The sequence below is a fragment of the Pleurodeles waltl genome, chromosome 5 (genome assembly GCF_031143425.1).
Source record: "Pleurodeles waltl isolate 20211129_DDA chromosome 5, aPleWal1.hap1.20221129, whole genome shotgun sequence".
NCBI lineage: Eukaryota > Metazoa > Chordata > Amphibia > Caudata > Salamandridae > Pleurodeles > Pleurodeles waltl.
In genome coordinates, this window is record NC_090444.1 from 1,768,817,916 (window position 1) to 1,768,833,728 (window position 15,813).

Sequence of the window (15,813 nt, forward strand, 5' to 3'; positions counted from 1 at the left end):
TCCTAAGTCCACATAAGACAACCCCAAGTCACTGTGCAATGTCAGCATCCCTGATGAGATTTGAGAACAGTAGTTTCCCATCATACAGATTTATTGTGCTTTGTTGCCCAGCAGGTAGACGTCCTTCATTTCAGTTGCCCCTTTTTACAGCTCAGCACGTGCACAAGGGGAGCAGTTCCATACCACCATCCACACATCCATCCATCTGAACACACACACACGATCATCCACACATACATCCGTAAACACACTTGCCCTGCTGATAGTGTGCTGTTCTTCTGTGAGGGGCAGGAAGCTTGTTCTGAAGCTGCCCCCTCATGACACATTAATCACACCCACTGCTGTGTACCTGTCCGTTGGTGCCGTGGGGGTGCATTTAGCTGTGGATTCTAACAATGACTGTGGACACCCATTGGGTGTCCCCATCACCTACTGGAAGGTTTGCCACCTTAATTATAGACAAATACTGTATTTTTCTGTGCATTTTGAGGATATGGAAGGGCCAGCATTTGATACTATGTGTAAAACCCTCCTTATTCTTTTTCTTTAACATAACAATTCTGCCTCTGTTTTCATCACAAAATAATAGAATTCATCTAGCCAGCTCTAAAATACTTCTAACTTTTGTTTAACTTGTTGTTACTGCTTTATGTTTAGATTTGTCTACATTTCACAGGAGAAACATGTTGGATTGTAATGACTTTCATGGTGGTGCTGGTGTGGACTGCACTCGCTGTCTCTAATAATGTTCTTACTTCCGCCTGGTTCCATATATCCCTTCTATCAGTATCTCCCTTCAAGTCACTGTGTCATGGTGTCCAGTCACAAGCAAGACGGTGAGGAGACGTCTCCTGGGTCAATTATTCAGCTAAAAGCCATCCAGGTGAGCAGTAATGCATCCTGCGCAAGCCACGTTTACACACAACTATACAACAACAGCACACACTGGACACAATTCCTGCCACCATCATCTGAACACTACAGGTCAAAGCAAAACCGTTGTCTAAGTGTTTGATTTCTCCCTGAAAGATCCTTTCAAGTTATACTGACAAATGATTTCCTATCATTAATCACCAAACTTGTTGTGAAAAAGTTAGATTAAACCTATCAAATCAATGAATACTTAGAATGACATCAAAGCCACATAATCAGGAAAGGTAGCTCAGACCTTCATTTGAAGCCGAACAATGGACAGATGTGTATCCCAGCAGAACAACCCAAACTGCGATATTCTTCATCACACTTTGTTTCTTTAAAAATTGTAATACCATTTCTATATTTTTTATTAAAAGAGGGAAAGAACGAGGGGTCACTGATTCCTTGTTGTGTAGCTCACCAGTGTACAGAGGTTTTACGGTCATGGTGGTTTCAGTGGCAGCTGCCACTGAACGAGCGTAGTGGGGGGGAATAAAAAGTACACTCACCTGCTCCGTTGGAAGACTGGTGCGTCTCTCCTCCGTCCTCATCCTGAGCAGCCTTGTCCTCTTCCGGGCAGCACAGAGGCTCCCACTCTCCCCTAAGCCAATCACGACGCTGCTGTCACCAGCATGACAGCAACGTCTTGATTGGTGTGAGCGGCCTGTGCACTTTCTCCTCCCGGCTGTGCATTCTAAATGCTAAGTGTGCATGTCTGTTTGGCCAGCCCAACACAGCCGGCCAAACAGGCATGTGCACTTATGGTGCACACAGCACTCTTCCTCCAGCCCCACCCAAACCTGGCTCCAGATGAAAAAGAAATCATAATATTGCGTTATCATCATTTTATTTTTCCTTTTTACTTTTCCTGAAAGCAGTGGGGAGACTCCCCTCAGCCTTAGTGGAGAAGCCGCCGCTGGGTAGCCCCTGGTGTTTTAGTTATGTTGTGTCACTATGCACCACTAGGCATTTTGCAGCATTTTTACTATTACCTAGCTTTCATCTGGCCTGCTCTGCCTACTCGCTCTGTTCTTCCAAGCGTGGTCTGTGCTTAATGCCCATCCTAAGACTGATGTTAGATATGAGCTGATGGTGGCCTCCTCTCCTTGGCCTCTCTACCCCACAGTGCTGTGAGGAGGTATTCGACCAGAGTAGACAACAAAGTCCAGACTATCTGAATGGGGCGCTACACTGACTGGTCTTACTTTGCCAAATAAGTATAAACGAATGCCCCCTCAATCCCGTCAATTCAGTGGGCCCCCGCTGCCCCACGGTGCAAGGGGGGGCTGAGCTCCAAGGGTCCCCTCAGCGCAGTATCCTGGCCTGAGAGCTCCTGAGTAGGTCCAGAGGGGTTCCCCTCCATGTACTTCGCAGGGGGCCCCCTCCAGTTACGTCACTGCGTCCATTACCACCATCCACGGCCCCAGCCCGCCCTGTCCTATTTAGTTAGGTACTTCTCGCTGCTGGTTGGAAAATCTCAGACTCGCACCGCCTGATATTATTCACTAAACTACACCCCTGGAATTATAAGCTTCCTTTCATTCATTAAATAATAAAGTATTTCACTCACGCAGATCCTCTTAAATATGCTCTCATGCCAGTATGGGTGCACGTAACGTTCAGTAAATGTGCTGCTTGGCCTCTTTATTTCTGTCATTTATAAGGTACTCTTAAATGCAATGGGTGGCCGAGACGTAATGCAAAATTATCTAGCTCCGTTTTAAAGTAGAGTGTAATCACTTATCTAATATTAGAAACAATTAATGGAGGCCCCTTGCGAGCCTGTAATGGCAGATCGCAGCAAATCTATTGAATCCATGCAGAGAATGCTATTCAGGCAGGAAATCCGTCAAAGTGCCAATTTAAACACCTGTACTCTAGTGTCGTGTGGCAAAATGTCTTTTTGACACGCAGTGGGCTTTCTGTGGAAGGAGGAAGTCGCTGTCATTATCAGACAATGGTTATAATTTACTACAAAAAAAGAAAACTGGTTGTCGCCTGCCCTCTAGTGTTCGAAAGGTAAGTTACAGCATTCGTTACAGGGGAACAGCGAGCGACTCAGGAACTATATAATGTAACATCTCTTTAAACTGGTTGAAGGAGCTCAGACTGTCCACCCAGGCCCCACAGCTCTGTGCTGGACTACGGCCACACTGCTGCTGTACTAACCTTCTGTATAATATCGATACTACCTACCATGGTAGGGGCGCTATTTCCTCTTCACTGCCAAATGTTGGAACCCAGTAGTTCGTACCAAAACAATTCTCAAATTTAGAATTAAAAAAATTTGCTTTTTTGGCTTCGGTAAGTCGACTGGCAAGATTTATTGCCTGGATACCATTTCGGGTAACAAATTGCTGTCTACAGTCGTTTCATTCATTCATCTACTCATTCATCCTCTAGAGACCCACATTAAGTTGCACGGTTAGTTTTAAGGTACTAACAAGTACTTATGTGTTTTTAGGAGCTTTGTAAAAGGCATCAGAGACCTGGCTACCTCACTGTACCGATATCTATGGAGGTGCATGCCCAGTGCTGGAATTGAAAACAAATGATTCCAGGAAACCATAACTTGGAGGTCAAAGAGTGGCAGCAGAAAGGGAGTGGAGTCACGAGGGGTGGAGTCATAAGCAATACCAGTGAACTGCTCTGCCTCCCGTAGCTCCACCTGTAAGTAGAGCCCTCGTTCCTATGAACTCCTGACCTCTTTCAGAAGTTTGAGGCCCTCCTCCACCCACAGGATTCTGCCTGCGCCTCATCCCTGGTGTCTAGTGGGAGAGCTCTGCTTTCTTACTAGGCTGTCCTCTGCCTCTCTGCTTCGCTCTCTGTGTGCTCTCTCTTCCGTGTCTGCCCCCTCTGAGCTCCTTTTGCCGTTCGCTCTCCACAACGCTCCTTTTCTGACTTTTGATCATTGACTTTTTCTTTGCTTTTCCCTCCACTCCGCTCTCTCTCTCTCTCTCTCACACTCACTCTCGCTCTCCCCCATCTCTCTTTCCCCCACCGCTGCTGCCCCTGCGGCCCCGCCCCATCCTCTCTCTCGTGCTGCACTCCCGCCACTGCTGCCTCCGCGGCCCTGGTCCCTTTTTTTGCACCGTTTTCGCCCCCGCTCCCGACTCCCAGCTGTCCTCTCCTCCTCCCCTCCCTACTTTATAGCGCCCAAAGGCGCGCCTAAGGCAAGCCCATCTGCGCCCATATGTGCCCGTCCGCTCCTGGACCGCATCCAGCACCAGAATCCCTGGTTCTCGCCCCCCACTGCTGCTACACCTGTCTCGGCTACGATGCCACCGTCCTCTATGCACTCAACACCGGCCGCGCTTCCACTTGCCATCAAGCCACCCCGCAGCTCACCCACGGACCCTTCTCCTGCCGGAACTGCACCTTCACCAGCCTCCATGCCAATGACCCACCCACCAAGGCAGGACGCAACCATCTCAGATGAATCCTACTCAACACCCGCTCCGTTCACAAACAAGCCGTTGAACTTTGGAATCTACTCAACTCAGCCTCCCCAGACGTCGCCTTCCTGACCGAGACCTGGATGAATCCCTCCTCAGCGCTTGACATCACCATAGCCATATCGGACGGCTACAAGATCACCCGCAAGGACCGCACCAACAGACCAGAAGGATGCATCGCCATCGTCCACAAGAATACCCTCAGAATCATGACCAGCACCGATGACACCCTCAGCACTACCGAACACCTGCACTTCCAGATCCATACTGACCCAAACACCACCATCAAAGGGACTCTGGTTTACAGACCCCCCGGGCCCAGACAGCAGTTCAATGACTCCATCACCGACGTCATCAGCACGCATGCTCTCACATCCACAGACTACATACTCCTCGGATACTTAAATTTCCAACTTGAGAACACCAACGACAACAACTCTTCCGCCCTACTCGCCAACCTCGGCCTCAAGAAGCTCGACACGACAACCACCCACTCCACAGGACACAAGCTTGACCCCATTTTCTCCACCAGCAAACGCGTCTCCTTCAGCCACACCACCGAACTCCACTGGACCGACCACAGCTGCATCCACTTCTCCTTTGAGAAACCCACAACACACCATCACCCGCAACGGATTCCCCACCGCAGATGGAACAAGGTCACCGAAGACCAACTGATCACTACCCTCTCCCTTATCAACACCACTGACACAGCAGCCCGCATCCTCATGCAAGGGATCAACGACTGTGCCAACTCACTCATCCCAATCAAGAAACCTTCTAACAGACGCAGCGACCGAAGACCTTCTGGTTCACCGCCGACCTCCAAGAATCCAAGCAAACATGCCGAAGACTCGAAAAGAAGTGGTGCCAAGATCAGACACCGGACAACCACACAGCCTTCAAGAACGCCATCCGCATATGCCATCAACTCATCCAAACCACCAAGAGAACCGCCTTTAAAGAACGCATCGACAACAACGCGCACACAGCTACAAGGAGCTCTTCAACATCCTGAAGGAGCTCTCCAACCCCGGCTCCAACGTCAATGACATCCTGCCATGACAAGACCTCTGCGACTCCCTAGCCACCTTCTTTTACCGCAAGATCCCAGACATCCATGAGAGCTTCAGTACTCAGACCCCCCCCTCCCCCAGCAACCACCGACACTACAGACTCACCACTCACCAGCCTCCTACTCTCCTGGACCCACATCAACAACAACACCATTGAAATCATGAACACCATCCACTCCGGCTCACCATCCGACCCCTGCCCTCACCACATCTTCAACAAAGCAAGCTCCGTCATCCCACCTCAACTCCGGAAGATCATCAACAATTCCTTTGAGACTGCCACCTTCCCGGAGAGCTGGGAACACGCCAAGATCAACGCCCTCCTCAAGAAACCCAAGGCGGACTCAAAGGACCTCAAGAACTTCCGGCCCATCTCCCTGCTCCCCTTCCCAACGAAAGTCATAGAGAAAATTGTCTACAAACAACTGACCCGTTTCCTCGAGGAGAACAACACTCTGGACCCGTCCCAATCCGGATTCCGCAGCAACCACAGTACCGAAACCACCCTCTTTGCCGCCACTGATGACATCAGGACCATACTTGACAATAGCGAAGCCACGGCCCTCATCCTCCTGGAGCTCTGAGCCATGTTCGACACCGTCTGCCACCACACCCCATGCACACACCTCAACGACGCAGGAATCTGTGACACAGCCCTGGACTGGATCACCTCCTTCCTCACCGGCAGAACTCAGAGTCTGCCTCCCTCCATTCCGCTCTGAAGCCACCAGAATCATCTGCGGCGTACCCCAGGGATCGTCCCTCAGCCCGACCCTCTTTAACGTCTACATGGCTCCACTCGCTAACATCGCCTGATCGCACCACCTCAACATCATCTCATATGCCGCTGACACTCAGCTGATCCTCTCCCTCACCAAAGACCCCGCCAAGACCAACCTCCACGAAGGAATGAAGGCAATCGCCGAGTGGATGAAGAACAGCTGTCTGAAACTGACTTCCGACAAGACTGAGGTCCTCATCTTCGGCTTCACCCCCTCTGCATGGGACAACTCCTGGTGGCCTGCCACACTGGACCGACACCCACCAACCACACACGCAACCTGGGATTCATCCTGGAGTCATCACTATCGATGACCGAGCAAGTCAACGCCATCTCCTCCTCCTGCTTCAACACCCCCCGTATGCTTCGTAAGATCTACAAATGGATCCCCACTGAAACCAGAAGGACGGTCACCCAAGCCCCCGTAAGCAGCAAATTGGACTACGGCAATGCCCTCTATGCAGGAACCACGGCCAATCTCCATAAAAGACTGCAACGCATACAGAACTCCTCTGCACGCCTCATCCTGGACATCCCCTGCCACCGCCACATCTCAGCCCATCTGAGAGACCTACACTGGCTCCCCGTCAACAAGAGAATCACGTTCAAACTCCTCACCCTTGCTCACAAGGCACTGCACAACACCGGTGCAGAATACCTCCACAGACGCCTCTCCTTCTACGCCCGACCCAACAGCTTCCCTCACCGCCGACCTTGCCCTCGCCACCGTCCCACGCATCCACAGAACGACCACCGGGGGCAGATCGTTCTCCCATCTTGCCGCCAAGACATGGAACACTCTTCCCACCCACCTGCGTCAGACACAGGACCTACTTACCTTCAGGAGACATCTCAAGACACAGCTGTTCAAGGGGAATATTATGTACAGGCAAAAGGAGTAGCGATGGGTGCAACGTTTGCGCCTGATGTGGCAATTTTGTATATGAATAATTTTGAGATGCGATTCATTTTTGATGAAACGTTACCATATTTTGCGTCGATCTCCCAGCTGCAATGCAGGTGGAGCATCGATTTTAGCCTCAAGGCCAGCGGCGCATCGTTTCTCAACCGCGAGGCGGGTGGTGCGTCAAACATTTCCCCGCACGGTCTTTGTGTGGATTTCTATCCTTTTCCACCAGCTTCATCTTTGAGGGGCCCAGAGACAGGTTAGGACACCACTTGGCAGGCAGGACTCTCAGCAGAAAGCTTCAGGTGCTGGCAGAGAGAAGTCTTTGATGTCCCTGAGACTTCAACAACAGGAGGGAAGCTCAGTTCAAGCCCCTGGAGATTCTTCACCAGTGGGAAGTCACACAAAAGTCAGTCTTTGTCCTCTCAGGCAGAAGCAGCTACTGCAGGCCAACCCAGCAAAGCACAGTCACAGGCAAAGGGGCAGTACTCCTCCTCCAGTTTATCCAGCTTTTCTCCTTGGCAGAGTTTCCTCTTTTCAAGGGGTTTGGGTGCTCTTCTTATACCCCTTTCCACTTTTGAAGTAGGCCTACTTCAAAGAGAAGTCTCTGTTGTTTACAAGATCCTGCCTTGCCCAGGCCAGGCCTCAGGCACACACCAGGGGGTTGGAGACTGCATTGTGTGAGGGCAGGCACAGCCCTTTGAGGTGTAAGTGACCACTCCTCGCCTCCCCTCAGCCCGGATGGCCCATGAGGATATGCAGGCTACAACCCAGCTCCCTTTGTGTCACTCTCTAGAGGAGAGATGCAAACAGCCAAACTGTCAAACTGACCCAGACAGGGAGTCCACAAACAAGCAGAGTCACAGAATGGGTTAAGCAAGAAAATGCCTACTTTCTAAAAGTGGCATTTTCAAACACACAGCCTAAAAACCAACTTCACTAAAAGATGTATTTTTAAATTGTGAGTTCAGCGACCCCAAACTCCACATGTCTATCTGCTCCCACAGGGAATCTGTGCTTTAATAATATTTAAAGGCAGCCCCCATGTTAACCTATGAGAGAGATAGGCCTTGTAACAGTGAAAAACGAATTTGGCAGTATTTCACTGTCAGGACATGTAAAACACCATAGGTACATGCCCTACCTTTAACATACACTGCATCCTGACCAGGGGGCTACCTACGGCCTACCTTAAGGGTGCCTGACATGTAAGAAAAGGAAAAGTTTAGGCACGGCAAGTGGGTACACTTGCCAAGTCGAATTGGCAGTTTAAAACTGCATACACAGACACTGCAATGGCAGGTCTGAGCCATGTTTACAGGGCTACTAATGTGGGTGGCACAACCAGTACTGCAGCAGCATTTGATTTACAGGCCCTTGGCACCTATAGTGCACTTTACTAGTGACTTACTAGTAAATCAAATATGCCAATCATGGATAAGCCAATGTACACATATAATTTATACAGGGAACACTTACACGTTAGCACTGGTCAGCAGTGGTAAAGTGTCCAGAGCAAACAAAAACAGCAAAAATAGAGTCCAGCACACAGAAACAACCTGGAAAGTAGAGGCCAAAAGTTAGAGGAGACCATGCCAATGATGCCAAGTCTAACAACAGTCCGAATCATCTTTGCAACAGGACCTGGAACAACATCTCCATAGCCATCAGGACTGCTCCAATTTTAGAAAGAGCTGAAGGCTAACCTCTTTAAATTCCACATCATCATGATGCGTAATAACCCACGCTCCTTTCTAGAGACCAGCTAGTCCTCCAATCACACGTTCACTGTACCTTTGCCTTGGACCCGGTACTGCACTCTGTTGTCTTTTTCATGTTCACTCTAAGCTACTAACACATACATACACACATCCTGCCACTTTAGAACATTGGAAAGAAGTGTTCCACCTACAAACTAAGGGAATGGCTGAATTAGGAAATGAGGAAGGACAAGACAAGATTCTTTAAATATTTGCAAGCCAAGCATAATTTCGTGAACATTGCTCTCTTGGTTATTGCAACCAGCACAACAACTTCCGGTCCTGTGTGCACCCCATTTTCTTAGATACAAGAATAGTAGGGCAGTTGTGTTTTCAAAGACTTGTAAGTCTTGCAGGCCTGGCAGCTCAACAGGCTAATACACCCATTGGAGAGGGGTGGTATTTAATTGTTTGGTCACAGGTATAAATGTCAATGGGTCCGCTCCACCTTTCATCCTTTGAATGTGAATAAAACGAGCACCCTTGAGTTGGCTAATAATAACGTTCTGTTATCAGCACAACAAAACTGCTTCATCAGTGAAGGTGCACTTCTAAACAGATGTTTTATGTTAATATTAAATATGTGGTAAGAGGGTAGGCCTACAAGAAGAGTAATGGCGTACTCTGCTGGAATAAACAGAAGCCCACAAAACTGCTTTTTTTCCCCTACTGTAGATCCTTATAATTAATTTCTCGTACATTACCAGCACGCCTGAAACCTATCTTTTTCTACGACACAGTTTTCACAAAGGGAAGCCTTTGGAATGTTATTCATGGCTTGGCCACCATGAAGTGTGTGTCCACCACAAAGTTATTTCAAAAGCTCAATCAATCAAACAGGATTTAAGGGCATGGCTAATCACCTACGAGGGTATCCAGGCGCATAGTTGCTAAGGCCTCAAGGTCTTGAGTTGGTTCCTGAAATCCAGAAGAGAGGATGAGGTCCATAGGTGAAGGGGGAGTTTATTTTCAGGATTTTGCCACGAGGTAGGTGAAGGAGCATCCTCCACTGTTGCTTTGGTACGTGTGAGGGAGAGGGAAGTGGAGCACAGGTGTCTGGAGGGTCGGTGGAAATTCAGGCAGTGGTTGATGTATCCTGGTCCTTGATTGTGAAGGGTCTTGTAGGCGTGGATGAACATCTTAAATTGGCATCTCTTCTGATTGTGGAGCCAGTGGAGCTTCTTGAGGTGGGACGTGGTGTGGGTCCATTTGGGGACGTCGAGGATGAGTCTGGCTGCTGATCTCTGTATGGTCTATAGTTTCTTCAGGAGGTGCGTGGTGATTTCTATGTTGTATGCATTGCCGTAGTCCGCCGGCTGCTGAGTGACAGTTCTGCTGATGTTGACGGGGAGCCATTTAAAGATCTTATAGAACATGCAAAGAATGAGGAAGCAGGTGGAAGAGACTGAGTTGATATGTTTTTTTTATGGTGAGCTTGCTGTCCAGGATGATGTCTAGGTTGCAAGTGTGGTCTGTCAGAGTATGTGCAGGTCCTAGTTTGGTAGGCCACCAGGAGTCGTTCCACGGGGGAGGGTTTGTTCCCGAAGATCAGCACTTCCAGTTTGTCTGTGGTGAGTTTTAGGCAATTGTTACTCATCCAGTTGGCGATGCCCATCATGCACCTGCGGAAGTTGGCCTTTGTGGTAGAGAGGTCTTCTATTAGTGAGATGATGAGCTGGGTTTCGTCTCCGTAGGATATGATGTCCATTTGGTGGGTTCTGGTGATGATGGCCCAGGGGGTCATGTAGAGGTTGAACTGTGTAGGGCTGAGGGATAAGCATTGAGGGACGCTGCAGATGATGTTCTTGAGTTCTGCAGTGAAAGGTGGTAGGTGGATTATCTGGGTTCTTCCAGTGAGGAAGGATGTTATCCAATTGAGGGTGACTCTTTGCATTCCAATGTGATGAAGCCTCTTGATAAGGATGTGGTGGGATACGGTGTTGAATGCTGCTGAGAGGTCGAGAAGGATCTAGGCCACTGTTTCTCCTCGGTCAAAGAGGGTTCTGATGTCATCAGTGGCAGTGATCGGTGCTGTGGTTGGTGCAGAATCCAGATTGGGAGGGGTCCAAAAGATTGTTGATCTCCAGGTGTTTTGCGAGCTGGCGGTTGATGGCCTTTTCAAGGCCTTTGGTGGAAAAAGGTAGCAGAGAGATGGGAGTAGTTTATGAGTTTGCTGGGGGTTGGTGGAAGGTTTCTTGAGAAGGAGTTTGATTTCTGCGTGTTTCCATAGGTCAGGTAAGGTGGCTGTGGTTATGGATGAGTTGAAGATGGCGGTGAGCTCGCTGCTGATCATCTTTCTCCTGAGGTTTAAAATGTGGTGGGGGCAGGGGTCTGTGGGTGCTCCTGAGTGGATACAGTTCATGATGGCTGTGGTGTTTCGTGTGGTTAGGTGGTGCCAGGCAGTGAGCAGGTGGTTGGAGATAGCACTGGGGGTTGCATCTGTGGGAGCGAGGAAGCTGATGGTGTCAGTGGCGAGGGGTTGGGCTTTGAAGTTTTTGTAGATGGTGGAGATCTTGTCATGGAAGAAGTCTACCAGGATATTGCAGAGTTCCTGAGAAGGGGTAATGATGTTTTTGGTGGCTTAGGGGTTGAAGAACTCTGACAATGTTGAAGAGCTCTTTGCTGTGGTTAGAGCTGGCTTTGATGCGGTCGACCAGGGCGCTCATCTTCATCTCTTTCAGTAGTTGGTGGCATTGGTTGAGGGACGACCTGAATGTGGATCAGTCTGTGGGTTCCTTGCTGGTGCGACGTTTCCTTTCTAGTCCCCTGCAGTTGCGTTTCGTGGCTCCCAGTTCCATGGTGTACTAACTGGCTGAAACCTGGAGATCATTTCAAAACGAACCATTTGATTCTGCTCCACAATGGAATATCAGCCTGTTAAGGTTAAAAAACGACAATGCATATGCAATGCCTTATCCCTTTTTTCCCCAAAAGGAAAGTTATTTTCCTTATGGGGAAACCTCCTTCTCCTATTCATTTGGCGTGTAATCCATTTCCATTTCCCACCCTGAAAAGTTTATGAAAAGCTTTGGGTACTATGTACACGTTTTCAGGGTGGAAAATTACTTGCAAAACCTTGACAACAGCATGAAGTCTGACGTTTTGGAGTTCTCAAAAGGTCTGCATTGTCTCTTCTCTTTCTCATCCCTTTTCCAGCACTCACTCAAATGGAATGGCCCATCCAGTATGCAGGCATTTCACCTACATGCATGGAGGGCTGGAATGGAAGCCAGTGTCTGCTCTGGCAAAAATGTTCAAACCAGCTGTGCGCTGCAAGAGGCCATCCCTAAGATGTGGGCATGCTTGGGTCAGTGTCATAACGACCAGTCCAGCCCCAAAGGCATGTCCTTTTGGAGACAGTCCAATTCTAAATCTAGCCCTGCTACTACAAAACTAAGCTAGCTTCAAACTATCTGTTTTAAACACATTTCTGCCTATTTGGGAATCTGTGGTTATCTGAAGTCTTAGAAAGTCCTAGCAGTGGTATGTAAGCTGTAGTATTACACCGAAGATACAATATCTGGGGAGGTAACAAACAAACCAACATTTGGAAACAGGAAAGAGGGAGATTCCGAAAAAATAATCGGATAATCTATTTTCCCTATTGATTTGCATTGAAGTGGGGGCATTTTAGATAGAGACAGAAAAAAAATACATATGTGGCTTAAAACGTCGGGAGTCTCCCACATGAATAGGGTACGTTGGCTAGCAAGGGGCATCATCAGACTTTCAGAGCTGGGCAGTGGACACACAAAGTTCTACAGACTGTGCTTCTTCATCAGATCCTGAGCCCTTTTTCTCTAAAGCCTCACAAAGTTTCTCAAGTTTTTAAAATCTCGAAAAAAAACTGAAGTGAAATCCACCCTGCACCGGAAGCAATGAGCCTCATCAAACTGAATATATAATATGAACGGCTGCAGCTATTCAGGCTGAGAAGTACGAACGTCCCCGCAAGTCATGCAGGTTTTTTATCCCTCACAGGGTTCCGTACCAGACTTCCCACCCCCATGCGGTCAGCAAGATCAAGATATGTGTTTTTAAGAACTGGTAATGGGCGGTAACTCCGATGACTTAAATCTGAACATTTGATTTTCAAAGGCAATACTGATAGCTAAGAGAAATGAGCCACAGAGATCTCCAAATATTTAGACACACGAGCTCTTTACCTTTGGAGCTTAACTCTGCTGCAAGCTTTAATTCATTGGCCATGTAATTAAGTGACCTCGTCACAAGTGTTAATTGCTAGGTTCATGATATTTTATCCTATCAAATTCATGTTTTCAACAATATATATATTTTTTTCTTAAATCCTACTACACATTGTTAATGTCGTTCTGAAGGTAGTTAATGGTAGTCCAATTAATGAGATTTAAAAAAAAAAAATTTGAAGACAATATTTATAAATTTTAGTGTTAGAGTTTTAACATCACTTTACACCAGGGGTGGCCAATGTTAGTGTCCACAAGGGTAAGTGCCATGACAGATTTTAAGGATATTCACATACAATAGATACATTTACAAACAATAAATGTCAGTGGGAAATGTTTACAAAGTCAACAGTTAGCTTGAAAATTTAGGATGGCCAGGACTCTCATGGATTAATGTAGAACAACTAATGGGTAAGCTAATCACGCTCGCCTTTGAACATCATTAGCCGACCTTTTGGCTTTGCCAATGCTTGTTGTTGATTTCAAACAGCAGGTGCAAAAAATGGCAGTTGCTGATACTGAGCAACATCGGCAAAAAAGAAACCATACAAACATGCATGCGCGCACACGTGTCATGAGGCACAGGCCATTTTTTTCCTTTACTTTTGCAGCTCATGGTAGTGACACCCATCATGGAGAAGTAAATTAAAAAATATAAAAAGTGTGTGCGGAAGTGCATTTTGTGAAAGCAGCAACCTGGTATCAAATTGAAGCTGCCAAGCACTCCTAACTAATAAAGAGGGGAGGGAGGTGGTCTAACAGGGGAGTGATGGGGTGAGGGAGAGGTAGAGAGCATAGAAGTGCGAGAGAGCAGATGATGAGAAAAAGGAGGAGCGGATGGGAGGAGTATGGGAAGCAGTGGATGAACTGGGAATGCACAATGGAGAGCGCAGGAGTGGTGGGGATATGAAGGGGGCAGCATAAAATGGGGGGGGATTGACACAAAAGCCAACCAATGTTAAGATTGGGCTGACCCAAGCCAGCCCACTGTAGGTACTGGAACTGTTCACAATAGATCTTTCGACAACAGACAGTAAGCGACACCTTAAAAAGCTCTCTAACTTTTCACAAGTGGATGATAGGGCTGCAGCATTAGATAAGTAGAGGCACTTGGGGTAAACATTAAATTATAAGTTGTAATAAATTTAGCAATTCTGAAATAATAGTGGCAGAGTCACCGATAGGACTATAAACCTTTGGCTGCTAAACGAAAGTTGGAAAACACAATCCTAACAGCAAAGGGTTGCTTGTGGATGTGTGGCATGAACAGATCATCATGGGCAATCACTTTCTCTAGGGAACAATGTTAGTCTATGGTACTCTTGTACATAGTGTCTTAATTGACCAGTTTTAATTGTAGTACTCCAAAGGCTATCAGCTCGCAATCAGATGATCCCATTGTGGAAGCCTTAGCAATAATGTAAACTTTAATAATGTACAGATTGCAAAACAGAAGTGACAAACTGAAAGAGAAGCTGTAGTTACTGGGAGAATCCATCAGCACAAAAAAGTAAAAGTTGCTAACTCGTCAACATGTGCGTAAGTTCCAAAAAACTCAAAATCATTAAAAAAAAATGTTAATTCCTGAACAGTTAACTAAAGATTTTCTCAAGCAATCCATTTCTAGCAAGATGATGAATGAGTTAGCAGAAAAGAACAAAGCCCTTGTAACTTACATAGTATTTGTACAACTGGTTCAGGATGAACAAAAGTCATGTAAATTTCAACTACTGCAGAAGATGTTGACTCAACAAGCGTTATTTGTCAATGAATGCCCGCACTCATAGGTCTTGATATAGAGCAGGATCTCCTCTATGTTGACAAGTGTTATATGGGCACAAATTTGCAGGATAAATGTATCTAAAAGGAGCGGGGATACAGATTCTAATACAGGGAGTCATTATTGCAAGAGCCAGTGAGTGAATCATATCAGTTGTGAATAAGAAAAGTCCGGAGGAGCATTACCAGAACAAAATAGATACCTTCTTAGACTATGCCTTGGATATGATGAAGACGAGGAGAAAACAGTGCAGGTGAGACTGTGAACTCAGGGGATATAGACTATTGCTCCTGGGACCATGAGGCAGATGGAGAACTCATGGAGCCAATCTTAGAGAAGGACTAGGGTGGGAAGTGGGCATGTATGGATGCGAAATGACTTCAAATGATTCAGGAATTTAAGTATTGTATTTGGGAGGATTATGATAGAAGGAGGACAACTAATTAGCATCGTATTTGGTAGGCCACAGGAAAAGTACATGCTAGTAATGGGTAGAGAAAAGGTTAACACAACTTGAGAAGATTTTTCTTCATTTAAACACTATACAATGGAATCACAGGCATGCCACAGTAAGGATCTTGTGAGAAACTAGAACGTCTAAGGTTAGAAATGTTTGTCAGATAGCCATTATTTGGGGTCATTTCCCTTATGCTCACATACTATTTTTAATAATTAAAAAATCAATAAAGAAAAGTTTAACAGGTTGAGACTTGTTATCGCTGGATTTGACCAAATGCAACCATTATTGCATCTGTTACCTGAGCTTTACACACTCGATAACTTGTTTGGCCCATGTGGAAAAGAAGTCCACCCGCTGAATAAGGTCTTCAACCCAGGAACCCAGTGACTTGCAGGACTCATAGGAATGTTGCTGTTGCAAACAAGAGAGACAGGTGCAATTAATGTTTTTGTTAAACAGTACAGCAACTGA

At 47.0% G+C, this 15,813-nt stretch overlaps 1 protein-coding gene across 1 annotated transcript in view; it reads right to left on the reverse strand.

Moving 5' to 3' along the window:
- DNAH14 (dynein axonemal heavy chain 14) overlaps positions 1–15,813 on the reverse strand; it is a 923,784-nt gene that overhangs the window by 27,645 nt on the left and 880,326 nt on the right. The window contains exon 82 of the mRNA XM_069236199.1: positions 15,641–15,753. Within this exon, the coding sequence (XP_069092300.1) occupies positions 15,641–15,753 (113 nt within the window). The remainder of the gene's footprint in view (positions 1–15,640; positions 15,754–15,813) is intronic.